Source organism: Typopeltis vanoorti, chromosome 3 (assembly GCF_054136105.1).
Source record: "Typopeltis vanoorti isolate ZY-2024b chromosome 3, IOZ_Tvanoo_1.0, whole genome shotgun sequence".
Classification (NCBI taxonomy): domain Eukaryota; kingdom Metazoa; phylum Arthropoda; class Arachnida; order Uropygi; family Thelyphonidae; genus Typopeltis; species Typopeltis vanoorti.
Genome location: NC_143551.1, coordinates 152,387,017 through 152,413,165, shown reverse-complemented (window position 1 = coordinate 152,413,165; position 26,149 = coordinate 152,387,017). Strand labels below are relative to the sequence as shown.

The 26,149-nt window shown below is 35.4% G+C and overlaps 1 protein-coding gene across 2 annotated transcripts in view; it reads left to right on the top strand.

Moving 5' to 3' along the window:
• The window catches only part of LOC150108663 (nuclear factor 1 A-type-like), a 299,832-nt gene that overhangs the window by 215,581 nt on the left and 58,102 nt on the right, over positions 1 to 26,149 (top strand). For both annotated transcript variants that reach the window (XM_090416139.1, XM_090416138.1), the window contains exon 12: positions 6,580 to 6,741. In XM_090416139.1, the coding sequence (XP_090272265.1) occupies positions 6,580 to 6,741 (162 nt within the window). The remainder of the gene's footprint in view (positions 1 to 6,579; positions 6,742 to 26,149) is intronic.

Here is a 26,149-nt window from a genome sequence, read left to right as displayed (position 1 = left end):
ACTTTTATCATCATTATTTTATACATGTTTGTACCTTTTTAAAAAAATTCATGTTAGTGGTCCATGGGATTCAAAATTGTGAGTTTAGTGGTCCGTGAGGTCCAAAAGATTGGCGACTGCTGCCATAAATGACACCTTAACACTCTTAGAAACATTTTTCCTTCTGATATCTTAGAGCTCTTTTCCTTTGCCATCAATTCTGGTTATTTTTCTTGGAAGAACAAAATCTACAAACAGATAGAAGGAACTGCCATGGGTTCCCCATTCTCACCCCCTCTTGCCAATTTTTACATGGGAAATTTTGAAAAACAAGCCATAGACTCTTCCCCTCTAAAACCTTCTATCTGGCTAAGATATGTAGATGATGTGTTCTCTATTTGGCCTCATGGCCCAGACACATTAGACTCCTTCCTCAGTCACCTCAGTAGCCTACATCCAAGAATCCAGTTTAGGATGGAAAAAGAAAATAACAATAGCTTGCCCTTCCTAGAAACTTTAGTAACACACCTTCCTAATGGTAACCTTTCTTTCTCTGCATATAGAAAACCTACTCATACAGGCAGATACATTCACAAACTGACCCACCACCAACAACAATATGGCATTATTAAAACTCTAACCAATAGAGCCCACAATCTTTGTTCCAGTGAAACCGCTTTTTCAACCGAACTCAAACACATACACAACACCTTCCAATGGCTACAGTGAGTACAGAATTAAAAAAATAATCAAGTCCTTCTCCATTCCCTGACCATCTCTTCAGAAGGACTTCAGAAATGCCATCACCATACCTTACATCTGTGGCACATCAGAAAAAATGGCTAGGTCTTTAACATGTTCAATGCCTCGCTCCTCGGGCATAGTTTTTTCCCACACGCCAAGCACTTTCGCATCTTCAAGGTCACTACGAGTAATCTTGTAGCCGGCTTATCAGACAGAATTTTGTTTCATATGCCAACTACGAGTAATCTCGTATCACCCCCACCCATATATTACATGCGCTGACGAATGTGTTTATTGCGTCTAGTCCCTAAAAACCTTCAGTTTCGCCATGACCAGTAAAACAAAACTTACTGATAAAGAATTAGAAGCTAACGCTGATATGAGTGATGATGAATTTAATGAATTCATCATCGCAAATGGAAGAATAAGAGTGACGTTCTTTCCATTTCAAATATGCACAAATTTGAAATGGTTGAAGCAGAAAATCGGAATGGTAAAATTCAATTAAAACCAAATATCGTTAGGGACTATAATTTGGGTATGTCAGGCATCGATCTTTCTGATCAAATTCTTTCTTACTATTACCCCTTACGAAAGACAATTAGATTGCCAAAGAAATTGGCAATACGCATTTTTGATATATACATTCAAAATGCACATAAATTTTATAATATAATTACTGGAAATGCAATTACTGGGTTAAAATTTAGAGATCAATTTATCTCAGTTTTTGTTGGAATGGAGGAGCTTACAGCATAGAATATTCGGGATTCGGGATCTTCATTACTTGGAAATTTCACCACCTACAGAAAAAAATATTCGCCGACAAAGCCATGCCGAGTATGTACACGAAACAAACAATGACGCGAAACACGTTATTATTGTCCTGTTTGCCAGGAAAAACCACCATTGTGCTGTATCATTCGTAATTTGAATAAATTGCTTTTTATTTTATTGATTTCATTGTATTATTTTTATTGATTTTATCAGGTTTAAATTGATTTACAAATTACGTGTTATACTACAGATTAGCTTGCGCTTGGCATAGGAGGTTGGTAATTGACATACGAGTATATTCGTAGTTGGCTTCTGAGGCACATATATGATATACTATATTTTAGTTGAAATTATTTCCCTTCTACCAAGCCCCCAAATGTCTCTCCGCTTTATTCAGAATCCAAGGGTCCAAATTAAGGTAATTATACTAAGGGTTAACTCATGTTTGGCATAGGAGGTCAGTAAATCAACATACGAGTATACTCATAGTTGGCTTGTAAAGCTCATATACGAACTACGAGTATACTTGTAGTTGGCAGCGAACGTGTTAAAAAAGTACAACCTCCATACAGCTTTTAAGCCCCACTGTAAACTTACTACCCTTATCCGTTCCACCAAAGATCAGCTCCCTCCTCTCTCAGTGCCTGGAGTATATAGAGTATCTTGTTCCTGTAAGCTGGCTTACTTCAGACAGACAGGCAGATCACAACCATCTAGTTAGAAAAACATAAGTCATGCATCTGCAATCACAATTATGGTCAATTTGGCTTTGCAGACCATGTTTTGGATACAACCCACAGGATCTCCTAGAAAAAAACCACCATGCTCCACTATAGTAAATTAAAAAAAAAAAGACTATTTTTTGAATCTGCATAAAACTTCCCAAAATTTGGGAAACATTAATTACACAGTTTTTGCTGACTTTTATATGAGACTTGTTTTTTACTAATTTGGGTGCGCTGATTTCAAATATCAAGCCCATTTTTCTCTATCAGATCAGGTTTTTCCTCTATGGCATTTTCTTTTTGCTAATTTGTAAGTTTTTGATAGTTTTAAGGAGGCAGTACTATTTAGAGGATCAAAAAAATCGATATTTTTAATATTATTTTCTGAAAGTATGTACTTTTAAAAATCTGTTCCTAACTTTTTATCAAGAAATTCGAAAAATTTCCAAAGATATAGCCTATTATTCAAAGCGGTGCACAGATCAGAATCGGAGCGCTCACTGCTCTCGCTTGTTAGTAAACGAATAAACGCATAAGAACCTGCAACGGCATGTACTGGCGCTTTGAATGCAGAGAGGCCAATAATTATATACATAACTACTTAACAATATTCATTAAAAATTACAAGAATATTTATAAAAAAATAACAATTTTACTTACACATGAGTTTCAGGGAATAAATTTTTGTTTGTAGCAATTTCTGCTGTGTGTTCTGTTTTGGCAATCCCTTTGAATACTCCAACAGTAGTCGGCCATCATGTGAGAATCCTATCTTCCTTGGTACCGATCTTCCATAGTTTTTAAGTCTTGATGAAATCTTTCGCCTTGTTCATCGCTTACAGCACCTAAATTCTCGGGAAATCTATCAAGATGACTGTATAGGAAATGATGCTTTATGCTCATGTTGCAACCTAGGCGCTGGAAATTTTCAAGCATTGTTTCCACTAGATCTTTGTACTTGCACGCTTTTTTGTTTCCAATAAAATTATTCGCAACCATCGTAAATGAAGTCCAGGCCTCTTTCTCAATTTCATTCATAGAGTTGATGAAATTTGGGTCTCTCATTAAAGTTCTAATTTGCGGTCCATCAAATACACCGGCTTTAATTTTTTCATAACTAAGTCGTGGAAATTTTTCACATATGTATTGGAAACAGTCGCCTTGTAAATCTAAAAATGATTGGAAAAATGATTTTTTCTCTGTCGATTAAAGGTTGATTTATAACATTCTGTTCTCCAACATTTAAGGATATTCTAAGAGGCCAATGTTTCTGACTCCAGTGTTGGTTTCTAGCTCGACTATCCCAGAAGCATAGAAAACACGGAAACTTTGTATATTAACACCTTAAGTTAAACGTAACAACAGATACTACTCTACCCACAAGAAAGGAGGTAGAACACATAATTAAGACTCTTCTAATAATAAATCCCCTGGGTGTGATAATATTCTGGCTGAGCTGCTGAAAGCTTTGACTGGCAATAATAATAACTATTTAGTGGAATCCATTCAGGACATCTATAAAACAATACAATTACCTGAAGTTTTTACAACATCTATCTGCATACCAATTCCAAAGAAAACTAATGCACAAAATTGTGAGGATTACAGAACTGTGAGCCCATTTATCCCATGCATCTAAAATTATTTTAATCATTGTTAACAAACAAATTGAAAGAGCCTTAAGCGGTGAATTGAGTGAACAACAGAAAGGCTTCAGAAGAAGAATGGGAACCATTAATGCTATCCTGGAACTAAAAATACTAATAGAAAGATAATTTGAAAGAAATATGAACATTTACATATGCTTCATAGACTTTCAAAATGCTTTTGACTGGATAAAACATAATAAAATGTTCAATATATTAGATAAATTAGGCATAGAAGATCATGTACTTAAGATTATAAAAATGATTTACACCAAACAGAAAATGCAGCTGTTTAACGATGAGACTTCTGTAGTGAAAATGAAAAGAGGAGTTAGACAAGGTTGTATCCTTTCACCAAATCTATTTAATATCTGTAGTGAGACAGTGACGAAAAATATTGAAAAACAAAAAATAGGAATTAGAATCAATGGTATAAAATACGACAATCTTAGATATGCTGATTATACCATTCTAATAGCAGAAAACAAACAAATTAATCAGATTACTGCAGCTACTAATTGAAGAAGGTAAAGAATTTGGATTAGATATAAATGCAAAAAAGACCAAATTTATGAAAATCTCAAAAGATAGCAGATCCGAGCCAGAAATATTCATAAATAATATGAAAATTGAACATACAACAGAATACAAATATTTAGGCACCTACTTTACTGCAGATGGAAAGCAAGATAAAGAAATAAAAATAAGAACAGCCATAGCTGAAGATGCATTCTAGAAAAATAAAGATCTGCTCAGAACTTCTGTGAGTATCGAGACAAAGTAAAGAACGATAAGAACATTAGTGTGGCCAATTTTCACATATGGAAGTGAGACCTGGATATTCAAGAAGAGAGTAAGACAACAGATAATGGCCTTTGAAATGTGGTGCTATAGGAGAGCTCTGAAAATCCCATGGACAGAACATGTGACAAATACAGATGTCCTTACAGAGAATGAGAACACAGAGATCTTTATTACAGGAAATGATCCAGAGAAAGATGAGATTGGCAGGACATGTACTGAGAGGTTCAGCAGGACAGAGGATACTAACAGTTTTAGAAGGAAAAATTATGGGAAAAGGATCAAGAGGCAAAAAACGAAGGACATGGCTTGAAGATATAAGATCATGGACAGGATCACATGGCTATGCAGAAACAAAAAGGAAAGCCACCAACAGAGAGAACTGGAAGAGCATGGTGCTGCACCCTCTCACTGAGGAAGCTACATGAAGAAGTAGTAGTAGTTATGTACAACTCACCTTTCCTAAATTTTCTTTATTTTCTATAAGGGAAATCTGATTTACTTTTCAGAAACTTTTTAATATGAATTTTTTATTCTCATTATCTTCTTGTATCTTTATTTGAAATTATTTTTCTATCTTTGTTTTCTCATACTTCCTAGACTGATTCTGTAAGTTTTCTTCATGCAATTTTACCATTCAATCTCTAAGATTTAGGTTTTGGTTTTGAACTGTTTTACCTGTTCTTCAAGGGCCTGTTTAAAACAGTTACAAGGACATTGGAATGAAAATGGCCCTTCACTTGAAAATATCTTGCTTTGAATCTTGTCTAGCATGTGAAGAACCTTCATAAGTACTTTTTGAGTGAAAGTGAGTTAGCTAGTCTCATATAGTAGAGGCAGGATTTTTCCAGGAGGAAAAACTGCCTCTGCCTTCCCAAACAGGCAAACCATCTGTAAAACATACACAATTACAAGATATGATGTACTAGCCTGGCCCTAGTTACTTTCACTATAATTCCAACCAACCAAATTCAACATTTTCTTTGATAACAATAACATCTGAAAGATAAATTATTTCTTCTTTTTGTATACAACCCATTTTTATTCTAATCTCTGAATTGCATAATGATTGTATTTCATATCCCTCGAAGGCTTATTATCCTTCGATGAGGCTAAGGACTCCTTGGAGTTGCCCGTAATAATAATCCTGGACTACTTTTGAAGATATCCCTATCAATAAATGCAATCACTAAGCATGGTAACTGCTTATGTTTTTTTACTGGTATGTAGTGTTGATAATCATAAATTCATGCCCAAAGCCAAATTCAAACACAATTATTACCATTATTATTAGTCCTGACTTTTCTCCATATTTTTCAAAAACTGCGAAAAACTGAGACAGTTCTCCTATTTTCTTTATATTTGCTATCTTTCCTAATGTCTCAAATAATTCATATGTTTTGATCCTTCATTAAGATCTTAGGCTGTTTAGTTTAGTTTCATTACTTACATCAGGTGAAACCTGCATTTGATAAACTTCTTAGGATAGGGATAGCAACCCATCTGTGTCAACCTAAAGTACTCCATAATGGAGTAGTAGTTGTACTACCACTCCATAATGGGAGTGGTATATGACAGAAAACCTGCCTTGCTTCTCAAATCACTAATCTTATAAATTCCATCAAGCAAGTCTAGGATGGAGTCAAATCTGTACAGCATATACAGATCAGATATCCTCAGTGTTCTATGGAATTGTTCTGCAGAATTGCTGAAGTCATTAAGGTGTATTATGTACATTTATCTGTGTCCTAATGCACATAAATAGGTAGTGTACAAACAGATATAAATACTATCCCATCATCCCTTTTGTGTTAGGCTAAGTTAGTATTTTTTTTTTTTTTTTAGTTTGGCTATCATTGCAAAGTAACTAGGCTTTTAAAATATATATATATTTTTATTCTTAACAGATTTGAGTACCTCTAATCCTAATTCTCCTACCCAAAATTCGCCACCACCACCAGGGAGTGGAAGCTCTACCTCAGTTCAGGATCAATCCTGCCCTAGTCCAGGAGATCAGGATAGCAGAGAGCAGTCATCACCTCCTCCTCCTCCTCCTAGTTCTTCTGCAGGTGAATGTGAATACATAAATAAATAAATACTTTCTTTTTTCTTAAAATATTTATACTTAATATCATTAATGCTAATTCTACTTGAATGAAATTAAAAATTCCAACATAGAGTAATTCAGAAAATTTTGTTATATGTATAAAATCCTTTGAAGGAGACATGATCAAGAATGATGAGTAAGCTAACATTTGTTAATTGTTAATATACATTTTGCTTAAAATTGACAAGAAATCACATAACTTGTAAAATTTCTGATGAATCCTCTATATTATTATTATTTTTGAGTTAGTTCTGTATTTTAATATGCAACATTATTGATATATCAGTTATATAATCATTTCAAAATCATTTGCACTGATTAATAATTCTGCACTGGCTAAATGGAATTTAATAAAAAAATTTCTTTAGGATCTCAAAATGTATTGAATCATTTTGGTTTTGACTGGACCATTTCTAGTTACACAGGCCAAATTAATTATAATTATTATTATACAGTCACCTCCATGTAATCCGAAGACTCATTGTGAGAGACACAATCTGTCATACTTCTCCTTGAACCCATTAACATACAAAGTAACGACAACTGACTTTGGCAACTCATTCCACTCATTCACAACTTTCCAAGCAAAAAATGTAGTCCTCACACCCCTACCAACTGCACCTTTATTCAACTTCCAGGGATGATCCCTTGTTCTGGTTTCCCTAGCCAAGTGCTGCAACATTTCCCTTGCATCTATCCTATAAAACCATTTAAGCAACTTAAAGGGTTTTATAGGATATATTCCCTCTTTTTCTCCTATCAACCAACTCATGCAATCCACACACCTTCAGTCTATCCTCATAGGGAACTTTCCACAGGCCAATCACTATCTTGGTCACTCACCTCTGAACCCTCTCCACCACTTCCTCATCCCCTAGAAACCAAGGGGACCAGACTTGAGCACAGTAATTCTGATGTGGGCATATTAAGGCCTTATAAAGAGGAATAACGACTTCCTTATCTCTGCTTATTAATGTGTTCTTCAATAGCCAAGTAATCTTATGGGCTACCTTAGCAATATGTCCTCTACACTTCAACTGTCTGTTTACCACTAACCCTAAATCTGTAGCTTCATCTATTTCCTGGCGCTATAACTTCAGTATCTCTTACTGGATGTTTGAAACGGTTTGAAAAAGTCCATCTTTGTTCTCTACAGCAACGATTCCGGAATATGCAAATACATCAGAGAAATATTAAGATTAAAAATCCCAAAATGCATAACTTTACATTTCTTGACATTAACCTGACACCCATTAACTTTTGCCCATACTGACAACATATTTAAATCGTCCTGCAAGCTCTCCACATCACCTTGATTAACTATTATTCTACCTAATTTTGCATCATCGGCAAACAACTGAATATTTCCTTTCAGGTTATTTCCTATATCATTTATGTACAAATTAAATAGCTGCACTGAACCTTGCAGCACACCACTAGTCACCTGTTTTTGCCTCGATTCTGCCCTTCCATATACCACTTTTAATATCTGTCCAGTGGCCACCCTCTTATGCACTTAACCAGTATCATATCCATCCCCATTTCTTCAAGAAGTGATCAGCTCGATAGTGTTTTTTTTTAATGAATGCAGTTGAATTATATTTAACCAGTTAGTAATTGTCATTAGAAATGAATAGGTTCATTTTGAATTGAGTTATCCATATCCATTCTAAATTGCCTGAAGTATCCCACTCCTGCCAGTAATTTTTTTACACATGTCGCTTGTGTTGTGAAAGAAGGAGCAGTGGGTAAAGAGGGCTCCCGTTTCAGATAAGTTTTTTGAAATAATTAATAGTATATAAGTGTGTGTTCATAAGTAAGAGTTGCTATAAAGGTCCTTGTAATGTTATTAGTGTGTAGGATATTTTGTTTAAATTTCTTTACAAATTTGTTGATATTAGAGCTTAGCATAGTAACCAGCAAAGGAAAGATAGTAGCAATGGCTTTGTCCATGCAGGAATTTAACTTTGACTTCAGTCATTTCATGAAATGTGAGGTGTGTTATATGTACTGGTTTGATTACATAGCTAAATTGTGGATATTTAAGGCAGATGGAAGGAGGATGTGTGTGTGAAGTGTAAGTTGAATGCGGACTTGATGAGTGCTAATATGTTGAAGACTGAAAGTGTTAGTAGCGAGAATGCCGCAAGGAGAATGAGTGGTCATCTGATAGAGAAGGACGGTGTAAAAGAGCAGCAAAGCAATGTTAAAAAGGTTTGAAAAAGAGAACGAGTGATCTGAAAAACACAACCAATAGTAAGTAAGACGAAAGTGATGCGAATGTGGCAGAAGGCAATGAAATTGAGAGAATGAATGAAAGTGTGACATAAGGTTCAAAAGCTCAAAAATTCGAAAGAATGAATGAATGAGAGTGAAAGTTTGATGCAAGGTTCGAAAGTATGAATGAGAACGAAAGTGAATGCAGGGTTTGAAAGTTCGAAAATTCGAAAGAATGAATGACAGCGAAAATGTGACACAAGATTCGAAAGGTAAGTTGGTTAGGATGAGGCAAGATATGAAATGGATGCAGAATGAAGTTAAGAAAATTCGAGAAATGTTTAGGAGAATGAAAATGATGAAAACAAATAATGTTGGTATAAAAGAGGTAATGAAAGACCCGTGAGTGATGTTGTATGGTGATTCAATTATTAAACGTGTGCTGGATGAGAGGATGCACAAGGTCTGTTTTACTGGAGGTAGAATGAGTAGAGTGATTGAGACATTGGATATGAGAAGTAAGCGAGCAAAAACGTTGGTAGTTGTAATAGTACAAATGACTTGACTGCAAACAAAGAACACATCAGATTGGATATCAGGAGGTTGCTTAAACTGATTAAAGAGAATAGTGTGATAGGAAAGGTGGTATGTGTGTGTTTCCTAGGTATGAAACATGAGGCTCTCCACCTCATCTCACAGTGGTGAGATGAGGTAGAGAGCAAGGATTATGAATGATATGTTAGTGGAAATGTGTGAGGAGAAAGGAGTGCAGTTTGTTAATGTGTGTGGAATGAGTTTGAAGGACAAAGTGAACTGTATAAGAGTGATGGACTACATTTGAGTGGTTTGGTGTGAGTCACTTGGAGAGACTGCTGGAAGGTAGAGAAGTGAGTACAGAGAATGAATCTGATCAAGTGGGAAGCAATATGAAAGAGCGGAAGAGTAAGACAGGAGAGATTGAAGAGGTGGTTACGAATGAAGAAGTGAGCAGCATGAGTATAGAGAATGAGAGAACAGGTGTGCAAGATGGACAGGGAAATGGGAAGACTCAGGGTGGACAGGGGAACACAGCATGAGAAAGGCGGATGCTCCAAGAGGATGGGAATGAAGGGGGATGACCCGGGATCAAGAGGAAACAGTTGGATTTGAAGAGGGTTCTAAGATGAATAAGGAGAAATGGAAATGGCTTGAGTTGAGCATGGAGAAATCACATTGAATGAGTGGTGTCAGTGGAACTGGCTATAGATCCAGGAATGAGCTTCTGTGTTTGTATACAAATGCTAGAAGTGTTAGAAACAAGGCAAATGAAATGGTTGCATTAATTGAGTCTGTTCACCCAAAAATTGTTAGAATAAGTGAGACGTGGTTGGATTAGGACGGCATCCTGACCGGAATCGAGATGGTAGGATATGATGTGTTTTGTGTGGATGGAAAGGGTAAAAAGGTAAGGGGGGGGGAGCGCTATTGATGATAGAGAAAGAGTCTATACAAAGAAGAGATGCAAAAGGGGAAATAGTGCCAGTGGTTTTGAGGCAGTATGGTGTGAGATAGAGGTAAATAGAATGAAATACTTTGTTGGATGTTGTTATAGACCTGGTAATGTGGATGATAGTGACTATGAAATGTATAATTAAATTTGCAAAGCAAATAAGAAAAAGGTGATCATTATGGACAATATAGACTGGGATGATGAGATAGCAACTGGAACTAAAGAAAATGAGTTTTTGAGGGACAACTACCTCAGACAGTATGTTACAGAGAGCACACAAGGATTGAGGGGTCTTGGATTTGATCATCTCATCAGAGGATGTAATTATGAATGAGGTGTCCAATCACCTTCCAATTGATGAGAGTGACTATGAAGTGGTTACCTGGGTAGTTGCCAGCATTGTGAGGACCTCTGTGAGGAAAGGGTATATGTGGAACTACAAGGGTGGTGGTGGTTAAGAAGAGTTCAGGAGACAGCTTGCAGGTGTAGCATGGAATGAGGAGTTAGCTGGAAAAAAGATCAATGCAGTAACTCTTAGTAAGGGAATACCGTGAGTAGACATATAAATACAAAATTAATGACGGAAAATCTCACGTAAAAAGATTTTTTTAATAGTATAATTTTCGCCTGTGTGTCGCAGACATCTTCAGTACATGTTAAGCTCAAATTAAACAATAACTGACAATTCCAAAAAGCACCACCTAAGTAGCTAGTGTAAGATAATTAAAAAGGTCAATAAAATTTCCTAAAAAAAAAAAAAAAAAAAACATATATATATATATATATATATATATATATATATACACAATAAAAAGATAGGAAAGATTGGCTGATTTGTAAAGTACTTTCTCCCATAAAGAAGGGGATAGACGTAAACCATAGGATCTGTTTAAGTTAGGAGAGTGGAGTAAAGTTTCACATGTTTCTTTATAAAGCTGTTCTATGAGGAACTGACTTTTGTGAAGGACTCCTGTCTTTTTCCAATGAACTCTATGTCTGGTTAAGATGGCATGTTCAGCAAGTCCAGACTGTTGAGGTTTAAGGTACTGAATATAAGACTAGTGTTCTTCTAGTGGATTAGAGGCAGATATTCCTGTTTGTCTGAAATAAGATAATCCACAAGAGCAAGGAATCTGGTAGACACCTGGATAATTAAGATGTGGAAGCTTGTCCTTAGGAGAAATGAGAAAGGTGGAGATTTTTCTGACTGGTCGAAAGGCAACAAAAATACCTTTTTAAAAAAATCTTTTTACGCGAGATTTTCCGTCATTAATTTTGTATTTTTAGATCAATGCAGTTTGGGGAATATTCAAGAACTATCTAATAGAAGCAGTGTCTAAATATTTTCAAAGGGTCAGAAGGTTAAAATAAGGTAGGTGTGAAATGGATGAATGAAGAGATTAAGCATGTGATACATGAGGATTACAAAGATCAGGCAAGGTGAGTAACTTGGTTGGTAAGGGTAGCAAAAGTGAGGTATGAACAGCAGTTAGCTAATGAAGCCAAAAAGTATATAGCCAAAAAGTTATTTTTGGCCAGTATGTAGCCTGTAAAAAAAAAGAATGATTATGGAAGGATGACATTGATTGGAGAAAATGGTATAAGGACAACTGTTGTGGAAGATATAGTGGAGATACTTAATGAGCAGTTCATGAGGATCTTTTGTTCTTGTGAATGTGACTTCATGGAGAGATTGAGAGCATTTGATGATGGGGAAGAGTGACTGACTGTAAGTGTTAGATCCTGAATGGAGGATTTTCTAAGAAGTTATTCATTCCGAATCTAACATGAAAATTTTACTTATTTAAGATAATACCTGCACACCAGCAGAAAGTAATAAGATCTTGTTTGTTGTATATGAGAATGTGTATAATATGTGTAATGTATTAGAAATATATTTGTAGTCAAACGGAAAACTAAAATTAGAGAATTATGTCAGATTAATGATTCTATGTAAAAGAAATATTAGCTTAAATTTGTGTCCTATTAAGCTATCTCAAATAACGTAAGTCACCAGACAGGTAATGAATAACAGTGCAAAAGTCGTGTCTGAAACGCACGTATCGGTCGTAACGCCGGAGGCTACAGCCTACATGGAAAACGTAAACGCGCTTTCCTCAAAGACAGCACCTAACAGCAATAGGGAGAGTAAGGATCATCTTAAGGGCATTAAAACTGAGGGTCGTGCAAAAAAAAAGGATACAGCAAACAGAGGGCGCTAGAACACAGAATATAAGGCAATACACGCCATATTGCAGGGCTTTTTCGTTTTGTTCCGGATTTCATCTCGAGGATTCTTGACCAGTGGTCGGAGAAAGGACAAACCAGGGTTCTATGATGTCGGACAGCGTGCCGTTTTCCTGATTATGCTGAAGAAAATACCACGCTGAGCCGTACGCGAATCATCAGCTTATGCAGAATCATGCCAGTCGTTGGATGTCCCATCGGAAAGGAACTGAGATAGCCCTCAGTCGCGGAAGAAAATAGTTCAAGTCTGGCAACAGTAGAAAAGACGACGTAGCCAAAAGCCAGGCGCTGAGATAGCCGATCGAAGGATGGCCAGAACAACACGTTGTAGTTAATAGACCTTCGGAAAGAACTGGGTAATGTAGAGATCTTTGTTATTTGTTACGGAAGTCATAGAAGATAGAAATTTGTGTTTGATTAAGTTATGTGGACAGTCCTTAGAGAACTTTGATAAGATTTCGTATTTTTGGGACAGCAAATTCTGTTGGACAAGGAATTGTCAGGAACGAATCTAATTGTATGTGACTGAGGTAATAAGTGTATTTTGTTTAGTAGATAACCTTAACTGAGATAGCAACAAGTTGTGTAATATGTCTTTATGAATAGCATGCATGAGAGGATCTTAATTTAGTGTAATATTGTCATTGCTTTCTATTGTTTTGTGTGATTAACATTTTGATCTATCTGAGTGCATTTGATTAATTTAGAATTGATTAACTATCTTAGCATGAGATTTTAACTTAGCTAGAGATTTAGAAGTTTTAGCATTTTGATTCAGTTTAGTTGTAATTGTCATTTAGTTCCAATAAACTTGTTTTATTGCATATGGCTGAGTCATGCCTGAATTCGAGATATCAAATTTCTACTTATGAAATTAGAACTGCAGCGGGAGAAATTTTAAATATATATGTTTAGGTAATAGATCATTGGTCACGACTGCAATAGTACCGATATCTATTTAAGTGTATGTTAGAGTGAATGCCAATGAATCTAGGAATATTTCCCTGAACTTGAATAAATTCCTGTTATAGGATACTGGCTGGTGCAGTATAAATATAAATTTGCCAGTATCTGAAAAGGAAATATCCCTAGGTAGAATCTAGTTAGGCTACACATAAGAAAAGATAATAGAGGTTAAAGAAGTATATAAGTTAAGAAATAGAGAGAAAACAACGACGTTTAACATAAGCAAGAGGTGTATGAGGAGTTGAGCAAACTTGATGTTAATAAGGCTGTGGGGCTTGATAATATATCACTACGTATTCTGAAGGAATATGCCAAAGAGTTGACATCTGCCTTGCCATATTTTTTTAATATGAGTCTTGCACTGGGTTAAGTTCCAAAGGAGTGGAAGGAGGCAAAATTGTGCTGCTTCATAAGGGTTGTGATAGAACTCAAGCATCCAGTTATAGGCCTATCTGTGTGTCAGGTGTTGTGGTTAAGTTGTTGGGTTGACAAGAGTGGTATTATCTTTGATGGACAGCATGGATTTGCTAAAGGGAGGTCATGTTTTAGTAATCTGCTCACTTATTACAATAAGGTGACAGCTTCCTTGGACAGAGGAGAGGGATATACAGTAATATACTTAGATTTTGCAAAGGCTTTTGATAGATTATCACATGATAAGTTGGTAGTCAAACTAGAGCAGGTATGGTTGGATATTAGATTAGTGCATTGGAGACTGGCTATCTGATAGGTATCAGCAAGTTGTGTATGGGGGAGCAGTATTCCGGAAGAGGAAAGTCACTAGTAAATTAAAGATACCGAGAAATGCTTGGTTTAATCCTTTATCCAAGTGTAAGCAAACAAGTTTGTACCTGAACTATTTTGAGGACTGGGGCAACTCGTATAAAGAAGCTAATGACTTTATATCACTTGCTTTAGTATCCCATAATGCAAAGCACATCCTTGCAGACATGTATAATGCTATGCATTATGGGAAGGGCCACTACCCAGACCGGTTTCAACCTGTATAATTTCCAAGTAATGCTATCATGATGTTGTATCTGCCTCTGCTGAGAATACATCACAAATTTGATGATGATGCTTAAACATTTATCTTATTCTTATGCTTATTTCTCATTTAATTCATCCCGTGTGTTTCAAGTTTATAGATATTTTCAGATATTCTTAATTTCTTCAGTTGATTTAGAGTACATTTGATTCCTCTTTCATTCTTATTGATTTATTAGAAATATTGGTGCTGAAAGCAATGTAATAACTCTTTCATGACTTTCAGAAAGCTTTAATGAGACCACGTTGGGATTTCTGTGCTCAGAGACAATTAAAAAAAATGATATCAGGACTGTATAACGTTGTTATAAGGATAGACTGAAGGCTTGCAGACTGCAGAGTTTCATGGAGAGAAAGCAAAGGGGGGGATATGATTGAGACATTTGAGCTGGTTGAAAGGTTATTATCATATTAACATTGAGGAGATTTTTCACATGGTAGAATGAGGTAAAGCAGCAAGGACAGGGGGCCATCCCTGGTTGTTGCAAAAGAAGCTGGTGAGTAAAAGAGTCAGAAGAACACTTTTTGCATGGAGAGTGGTAGGAGCATGGAATTCATTTCGTGAGAGGGTGGCGAAGGTGCAAACAGTGGATGAGTTTAAGGAGTAGTATGACAAACTTTGTGTTGACTTCCCATGATGAAGCTTGCGACTCCATGATAATTATTATTACATGACACCTCAGGGAGTCCAAAGACTCATCAAGGGAGGGCACCCACTCCACAAACCTCTGTCTCCATCACTCAGTCCACCAATTACAGCAGACCACTTCATCTACACCAACACCATCTACTGCTGACCACCACTAGTATTTTCAAAGACAATCACAAACATTCATGCCCATGGAGAGATTCAAACCCACGGCCTTTTGGCTGGAGACTGGATACGCTAACCACTCAGCCAACAGACTGGCAAAAGGAAGCTTGAACCCCAGACCCTTAGGTTAAAAGCCTAATGCTCTACCAACTGAGCCATATGGGCATTAAAAAAACCTGCCCTGACAGCTGTTTCGAACTGGTTGGTTCTCCTCAGAGACCAGGCACTATATAAGAATGGGAAGGGCCAATATCCAGACTGGTTTCAACCTTTATTGGGGTCTCATCAGTGGGAGCCAGACCCAGAGGTGAAGTCATTAGCTTCTTTATATGAGTTGTCATAGTGCTGAAAATAGTTCAGGTGCAAACTTGTTTGTTTACATTTGGATAAAGGAGTAAACTAAGTATATAATTTCTTGATATCTTCAATTTATAGTATAACCAAGTGAAAAAACTTCCAACAACCAGCTGGAGACTGGATACGCTAACCACTCAGCCAACAGACTGGCAAAAGGAAGCTTGAACCCCAGACCCTTAGGTTAAAAGCCTAATGCTCTACCAACTGAGCCATATGGGCATTAAAAAAACCTGCCCTGACAGCTGTTTCGAACTGGTTGGTTCTCCTCAGAGACCAGGCACTATATAAGAATGGGAAGGGCCAATATCCAGACTGGTTTCAACCTTTATTGGGGTCTCATCAGTGGGAGCCAGACCCAGAGGTGAAGTCATTAGCTTCTTTATATGAGTTGTCATAGTGCTGAAAATAGTTCAGGTGCAAACTTGTTTGTTTACATTTGGATAAAGGAGTAAACTAAGTATATAATTTCTTGATATCTTCAATTTATAGTATAACCAAGTGAAAAAACTTCCAACAAGAAAGTCATTAGTGGTGTACTTCGGGGGTCTGTTTTAGGACCATTACTGTTTAACTTGTATGGTAATGATATTGGCAAAGATTTGGATGGAGATATTCAGTTGTTTGCAGATGATACAAAGTTGGGATGAACTATGAAGAGTAGAGAAGATGTTGTGGCCTTACAGAAGACTTGAATAAATTGAGTGAATGGGCACAGGAATGGGGATGCGAGTTCAGTGTTGCAAAATGTAAGGTTTTAAAATTTGGGAAACAAAGATGCGATGTAGAATTTATGTTTGGTGGGGATATATTATTGGAGGTGGAGGAAATAAGAGATCTGAAATTTTGGGGACACATTGCCAAAATCAAGAGTAAGATGTATACTTTTATTTAATTTATATATTCAAAATGCCATTCAGGAAACTCAAGATAAAATAAATAGCAGCATAAAGATGAATGGTGAGCAAATCATGTGTATGAGATTTGATGATGACAGAAGCAGAAAAGAGAAGAACATTAAAAATAATACTAGAATTACTAAATAATAACCTCAAAAAATATAAAATGAAAATCAACAAAGATAAGACTGAAATCCTTGTTACAGGCAAACCTCTATCAATACAAGTAAAAAGCTTTAAATACTTAGGAAGCCTAATAACAGAAAATGGCAGAACAAGAGAAGATATAAGATCAAGAATAAACAATTCAAAAGCCCAATTCTCTAAGATGAAAAGCATTTTAACAGGAAATCTCAACCTACAATTGAAAAAAAAAAAATTCATAAAGAGATCGATATGGAGCATCACTGTATGGATGTGAAACCTGGATTCTAGGCAGAGAAGGTGCAAGAAGATTGGAAGCTTTTGAAATGTGGTGATGGCACCGCATGAACAAAATAAAATGGATAGGAAAAAAAAAATCAAACAAGTTCTGAGAGAGGTAAGCAAAACAGGAAGTCTAATTAGATCGATCAAAATTAGAAGGGATAGGTGGTATGGACGTATACTTCGGCATGATGGACTTGTGTAAAGAATAACTGAAGGCAAAATAGAGGGGAAAAGAAGAACAGGCAGACCAAGGAAAAGCTTTGTTGACCAAGTCAAAGAAAGCCAATGACAGAGCAGAATGGAGGAAATTGCTGCTGAGCTACCAGTCCCAAGACTGTTGCAACTGATGATGATGATTGCCAAAATTGTGAGGACAACACAATGACTTCTGGGAATGATGCAGAGGACACTGACTTATAGAAGTAGGGAGATTCTTGTTCCATTGTAGAGGGCTTTGATTAGGCCACACATAGACTAATGTGCCAAGATTTGGTCACCTAGTTTTCAGAAGGACGAAGAGATGTTGGAAAGGGTCCAGAGGCGACTGACTAAGGTAGTTTCTGACCTCTGGAATGTCAAATATGAGGAAAGGTTGAGAAGATGCAATTTACAGAGTCTAGTGGATAGGAGACATGATAGAGACCTACAAGTTACTAAGGGGTTGTTATTATAGGATCAGTGTTGGAGAGGTTTTACAGAAAACAGTGGGAGATCAGGGGAAAACCAGGGGGCATCCCTGGAAGCTGTATAAGGAGACTGTGAGCAGGGGAGTTGAGAAACAAGTTTTTGTATGCAGAGTTGTAAATGATTGGAATGCCTTTCCTGAGAGTGTGGTGTCTGCAGAGAATTTGAGTGTGTTTAAGGTGCAGTATGATGAGCTGTGTGTATGATAAAAGGACTACCTAGATGAGTCTTTGACTCCATGGGGTTTTGGGGTAATAATAATAATATATAGGTATTATTTCTGGGTAAACTCCCATGTTGCTCCTCTTAAAAACTTATTTTTATGGCTATTTTGCCTGCTTTTGTTTAGGAATGCCCTTTTTTACACAGTCGAAATGGCTCGCACCCCATCAACCCTCTCCCCAGCCACCTTTTCCCATAAACCCTTCCACTTCCTCTAAAAAACAGTTTCTATTTTCAACCCCTTTTTCATCTTTTTCCCACCCTACAAAAAAAAAGCGCTCTGCCCACCCTTAAAAATAATATGTATATATTATATAAAAAAAAAGGTTTTTTTTTTTACAAATTAATTCTTCCACATTGCCTAAGCCTTCCCCCCCCCCCACTCCCCTTTCAACACCAAAACAGCAGAAGTGTGCACACTGCAGAAAGAAGACAAGCAAACATAATAGAAAAGGTGTGTGCAAATTGTCTTCTACCATGCTACATATATATTTGTATCTAAAATATATCTGCAATGCCCCAAGAATTCTTGAGTAAAAAACCAATGACATTAAAAAAGGGGCACTCCTAAACAAAAGCAGACAAAATAGCTGTAAAAATAATAATAATATAGCCTTTAACAGGTATGTGATAGCGATGGATTCCATAGATAATGCAGACATGCCTAATACATTAGCTGCTCAATATATATTATTATTTTTTATTAAAAATTATTTTTTTATCATTAGATTTAATTATTGCAATATGTTTACAAAAATATTGCTATCAGAAATAGAATCATGTAAAAGATTTTTTAGGTTAGGAACTGTTGGTTTAAATGACTCCATAAATAAATGCAAAGGATCCTCCTCTTTAAAGCAAGCTCCCATCCAAAGTGAATGATATTTTTTTTTTATGTAATGAACTTTGTCGTCCATCATCTGTTTGCAGATTAGCTGTCTCTCCTATTTAGAATCATGGCCGAACTAAGACAATTTTGTGCTCTGGGCAAACTCTTTCTTTGGCGCCCCAAGGTTTTTTTTTTTTAATATTTAATACTTCCTGATTGTAAGTAGGTATAGGTTTTCTCAAATGATTAATAATTTCATAACTTCAAGATTTCTACTTATCATTTCTATTCACTAACAAAAAAATAAAATAGTACATACAAAAAAAAAATTACTAAATCAAATAAGTTATAATTGATAAAATCAAAATTAAACTTTTGATTTTATCAATTATAATTTACACATATATTTTTCTTGATTTTAAATCTACAAAAAGTTTTTTTTTTTTTTTTCACTAATGTCTATTTTCTGAACAACTGCATTTTCAATTGATAGTAAGGCTAAAGAATTTAAATCTCTCACTCCCCATTGTTGATCGCAAATATGTTTTGATAAGTTTCAATTTGCTGAAACTTCTCTCAGCTGTTGCTACTGTAATAGGAATCGTCAGCAGAATTCTTAATGCAACCCACGTATTTGGAATTATATTCTGCAAATTATTTGCTTTTAAAAATTGTGATGTTTTCCGGAAGTAAACAGTCATCATCATCAAATTCCTGACATGTACCCTCAAGGGGTGTACAGGATATGGTAGTACTAGATGAAAAATTTACGTCATTACTAACTTCCTATCTACAATTTTCCTCCAAATCAGTCTGTTACTTGTCAAGACTCTAACATTATCAGATCTTATATTTCTATCGTCTAAGGCACTTTTTACTGTATCAATCCACCTATATCTTGGTCTTCCTCTGGGTCGTTTTCCTGCCAACCTGGCAGAGAACACTTGTTTTGCTAATCTTTCCTCGTCCATTCTGTTTAAGTGACCATACCACCTGAGATTAGCTCTGCTAACGCATTCCTGGAGGCTGACAATGTCAAGTTCTTTCCTAATATCCTCGTTTTTAATATGATTTTGCCATTGATGCCATCTGCTCACACCTAATCTTTCTCAGGTCTCTCATATCTGTGGTCTCTAGTCTTTGGTCAAGGGTTTTACTTCTGATCCAGCTCTCAGATCCACAAGTTAAAACTGATTTGAACACTGTCTTGTATACAGCTAATTTAGTGTTCCGACTAATTTCTCTTATTCCATATGAATTTATTCAATTGACTTCCTATCATACCAGCTCTGTTGATTCCGTTGTCTATTTCCATATTTAATTTACCATCTTCACTAAAAATCGTGCCTAAGTAGCTAAAAAGTTTTACTTGTTCCACAGGTTCCCCGTTCAAAACACAGTTGACATTTTCGACAATTCTACTTATTTTCATTGTCTTTGTCTTTTTAATGCTGACCCTCATACCATATCTATTACAACAGTTATTCAATTTAATCAGGGAACCTTGCAAACTTGTAGCGGATTTATTTAGAAGTATAACATCGTCTGCATAAAGCAAAGAGCTGACATTAACATCTCCAATTTTGATATCATGTTTAATACCACTTTCCTTCATAATGTGATTCATATAGATAATGAATAACAGAGGGGATAATGTGCATCCTTGTCTCACACCAGATTTAACATTAAACCATCTGACTATACTTCCTTCAATTCTAACTGCTGACTTACAAACTCAAATAAAGAGTAAGTATTGCTTGATATAATGCCCCATTGACACCATATAACTGTAACGTATTGAATAGCTTCTCTCTCTCTCTTGGCACCTTGTCATATGCCTTTCCTAGATCGACAAAACTTAAATACAGATCTTTGTTATATTCCCATGCTTTCTCAACTATTTGTTGTAAAGTGAAGATCTGATCCTGACAGCCTCTATTTGGCCTGAATTCAGCTTGTTCTTCACCAAGCTTTTCTTCCACAATTCTTCTCAACCGTTTCTCAAGTATACTTGCATAGAACTTGCCAAAGAACACTCAGTAGGGAAATACCTATGTAATTCTCCATTTAGTTTTATTTCCCTTTTTATATATGGGTACTATTAGAGCTCTACTCCAATCATCGGGAGTTCGTCCCTCTATCCAGGCTTTCTGAACTATGCAGTGCAGCCACTGTAAGACTTATTCCATCATACTTCAACATTTCTGGTCGAATATCATCTACTCCTGCTGCCTTTCCACATTTCAAGTCTTTGGTGGCTTTTCTACTTCAAGTATTGATATGTATTCCTTACTGCATGCCTGGTCAGTGTTTTTTTACCACTGTGCTGTCATCACTGCTTGTTTCATTTAGCAAATTTTCAAAGTAATTAGTCCATACTTCAAGGTTATCTTTTTCTCCTGTTTTCATGTCACCTTTATTATCTCTAACTCCTTTTACAGCATTTAGCAAAATCTAAATTTAGCAAACTCATTCCTCTATTTCTAAGCTTCTTCAACAACCTCCAGAATATCTTACCACCTTCTTGATGTTTATTTTCTATGCTCTTGCCAAAGTCCTCCCATGACTTTTGTTTAGCTAATTATACACAGTGTTTCACTTTCTTACATTTGTCTCTGTATTCTTTAAGAGAAAAAGCTGACTTATTTGACAGGAACTTTTGATATGCTTTATTCTTTTCCTTCATTGCCTCTTTAACTTCCTGTGTCCACCATGGAGTTCTGATTTTTCTATTCTTGCAGTCTACCTCACCACATGCCTCTCTGGCTGAATCAATCAAGGTTTTCTTCAAGGCTTGCCAATGAATCTCCAAGGTTTGGTTCCTGTTCTCAAACTCTTTCATTTTTTCTTCAATAATCTTTATGTGTTTTAGTCTTCTGAGAGCTGCTCAACTTTTATTCGCTTTAAAACTTTCTTACATGCTATTTTTTCAATATGAAATTCAATTTTATCCTGCTCAAGACTAAATAGTGGTCACTTCTGATTTCAAATCCTCTGTACACTCTGGTGTCCTGCACCAGGGAGAAAATATCACTATCAACAATAACATACTCAATGAGACTTTTCTTATTCCTTGGCTCTTCTCTCCATGTGAATTTGTACACATTTTATGTTGGAACATGGTGTTCGTAATAACTAGTCCATGTCCCGAGCAGAAATCCAACAGGTATTTGCCATTATTATTAGCTTTGCTCTTTTCTCCAAATTTTCCCAAAATATTTTTGTATGTCTGACAATCATTTCCTACTCTGCTATTTAGATCCCCAACAAGGACCAACTTTTCCTTTTTCATTGTGTCAGTTGCTTTTTCTAAAGCCTCAAAACATTCCTTCACTTCTACCTTAGTAGAACCTTCTGTGGGACCATAGGCACAAATAAGTCTCATTGTCCAATTCCCCATTCTGATATTAGCCCACATCACTCTATTCGAGACTGCCTGCCATTCAAGAAGATTAGCCTCCTATTTTCTGTTGAATACTATGCCTGCTCCTTCTTTTCCTTGATTGTCATTGCCTGAATATAACATTTTGTATTTATTGCTCAGAAAGATCTCACCAGGTTTTGTCTTTTTTGTTTCAGTCACCCCTAATATGTCGATTTGGTACTTATCTAATTCCTCAGCTAGCTCCATTTCTTTGCCATTCAGGCTTCTTATGTTGATAGTACCGATCTTTAACTCTGGTGATGTTGAGTTGGGGTGTGTTTTCAGATTAGTTCCAGTAGCTGACTTTTCGCTGTTTGCCCTGGTTCCCTGGCGAAAATAACGGGGCGCCTTGTTTAACCGGGCGACGCCCCAGCCAGCATGAAATTTTGTCATGTTGTACCATTATTTTGTATATTGATTTAAGCCAATAAGAATACAATTTGGTCCGCTACGTCCCAAATTGCCAGCCCATCCACGTTCGTTCAGTATCCAGGTAGATACCCAACAGGGTGCACTACGAGAAGGTGAGGATTGGACATTAGGTCAGAAGCCCTGGTCGGTGCTCGGCATTCCTTTAAAGGCTCTGTGGGGGTCTCCTCTCAGTTATCCAGCTAAACTGCTTAGAGATTTAATTTCTTCAAAGAGCTCATTCCCGTCAATGTCACTATTATTTTCATGATGAAGAATTGAATGCAAATCCATACATTGTTTTTTTTAATTCATTTAAATTGCCTATTTTAGTTATGTTAAAAAGAAAACTCCAATTTCACTCGTATGTTTTTATTTGTTCAAATCTTTCTTCAAGAGATGTTAATATCGTGTCCAAAATGATCTTGAATATCGTTATTCTAAACTTTGTTCCCTCATCAACAATGTCTTCAGATTCATAAGTAAATAATTTCTTCCTATGAATTATTCTTTTTTCAGTAAATATTGGCTCCGTTCCTAAAAGCTTTGCTAATTACTCAACTTGAGTCAAAGCATTTTCAAATTCTAGTGTACGTTATTGTCTAATGAATTCTGTGCATGATTTTAATAAATTTATAACCGTTTTTAAATCCATACTTTTTGTTTGCATTGATTTGCTAACTATGTTAATTCTGTGAAGTATTTCATACCACGTCACTAACATAACTAAAAAGGAATAATCACAAAGTTTTTCTGCTAGTGTTAAAGATTCAGATTTGGTGGCTGCATCAGTTGAATTTTCACTAAGTATTATCAGTGCATCATGAATTTTGACAATCTGATACCTAACTGACTTTATGCATTCAATACAACCCTCCCAATGAGTTTCACATACGGCTTTAACAGTGCAATTTGGTACATTATCAGTTAAAATTTTCCATCTAGCAACGGATGCTGAAAATAATGTATAAAGATGTTGAATAACACCAAAAAATGAAACAGATTGTGGGCAAGACATTGCTGCATCACCTATAACTAAATTTAAAGAATGGCAGCCACAAGGTATGTAAAATGATAGGGATTTACTTGCCATAAACGAGCTTGAACACCTTTATTTTTCCCTCGCATGTTGGACCCATTGTCATAGCCCTGTCCTCCAATATCATTAATATTTAATTTTAAATCTAAAAGCAACTTAATGATCTTATCATATAATGATTCTCCTGTAGATTCATTGATTTCATAGAATGAAACAAAATGTTCTTGAATAACTAAAATAGACTCTTAAATCTAAGAATCGTAAAGTAAAAGAAAGTTGTTCTTTGTGACTAATATCAGGGGTGCTATCTAAAATAATTGAAAAGTATTTTGCTTCTGTGGCATGCTTAACAATATCATCGCAAACAGCTGATGCCAAAAGAGAATAAGTTTTAAAAGAGGTATACCCTGAGTAGACATATCGATACAAAATTAATAATGGAAAAAACTCACGTACAAAGATTATTAATAGTATAATTTTCGCCTTCAGTACATATTAAGCTCAAATTAAACAATAACTGACAATTCAAAAAAAATTTTTGGAAGTGTCAGTTATTGTTTAATTTGAGCTTAATATGTACTGAAGATGCCTGTGACACACGGGTGAAAATTATACTATTAAATAATCTTTGTACGTGAGTTTTTTCCATGGGTTTACATGGATTACATCATATGTTACACGGGTTTCCTCCGACAAAATGCGATGTACATGTTCGTGCATAATGACATCATATTTACTCAATAATTCTATCAAACCCAAAAAATTGTTATTTGGAGTATACAACCGATCTGATGAACCGTGGAAAGCCAAATTATGGGTTGATAAAAAATAATATAATATCACACAGACTTTTCAATACATTTTTCCAGTGCTCTCGTTCTTTAACAATGACTGACTGCATTTCTTCATCTATTGTTTTACTTTTTTGAAATCTTGTATTTGTTTCAACCCATTTGAAATAATTTTTTACATGTTCTGGTGAATTTTCATGACTCTTTAAGTAATCATTTATGTTTCCGCTTACAATGACCGACTGATCCTAATGCTGAAGTTACTTTATTAGAGTAAAATAATTTGCAGCAAATACAAAATACTTTGTTGGCACTCAATGAATAAATAAGCCATTTTCGTAAATATTTTTTACCATTTGGAGTTATTCTATAATACATTGATGCTGAAAAACATCGAATTTCTGTGTGTCTGGGATAAACGAAATCACTGCTTTCATCTCTGGTACATTCTAATAAATCTGAATATAAAATATAATTGTGAACTGCAGAGTTTAATGGGAAAGGCCATGTAGTAGGATTGTTATACTGAAAAGTATTTTCAGAAATGTTCTGCAGGTTTTCTTTGAAATTTGTCACTTTTGAATTTGAAATTTGCAAATCATTATTTTAATTTTTTTTTTTTTATCTTTTTCATTTAAACTTATATCATCAGAGTTTAATTCTCTAGAATTTTCATCATGTGATGCATCTTCTTTTATTGAAATGTTAGAAGTAGAGTCAGGTGAAGATGAATTTGTTGATTTTAGGAAGTTAAATATTTTGCGCTTTTAGAAATATTTGTTTCTTTTTCTAATTTTCTTTTACGGTTTTCTGCTCCAGATAATTTTTTAGAAGACATTTTAAGGGGTTAGAAATTCCAAATTTCTACGATTAAAAAAAAATGAATTAACAATAAAAGGGGATTTAATAGTAAAAATAATAAAATGTAAAACTTACCACTAAATCACCAGTATTATTATAAATTTCAAGGACAGGCAAAATAAAACAAAAAGAAATACTTTATAATTTCAAAACACATAACACACACAAAAACACAGAACGGACAAAGACGATCTTGTATAATTCTAATTTAATGAAGTAACACCTAAAATTAGAATCAGTATAGAGAAAACCTTTGTTTGACAACTTTTCCGAGAGAGTTTTAAATTAGTTAATTGGTTTAGCCAATGCGCTGTGTCATACCAATATTCAACATTTTGTGCACGCTTCCACTTCGCCTACTGAATATTATGTACATTTCTGATTTGTTTACTAAACTATTATAATTCGAACTTCAATTAAAACAACCTTATAGTACATTATATTTTTAATTTAATTTCTTTGCAATCCATCCTATCTTAAATATTTTTAAAAAAATCACGCATAATGAATAGTGATGATGACTGTTATAAAATGAAGTCCCTGCTATCTAGCAATGGTTTATTTTACTGTTACCGTTTATTGTTGCTATCAATACATTCTTCACTCTCCCTATAGACTTTTAATAAGAAATAAGACCCTACTTCGCCTTT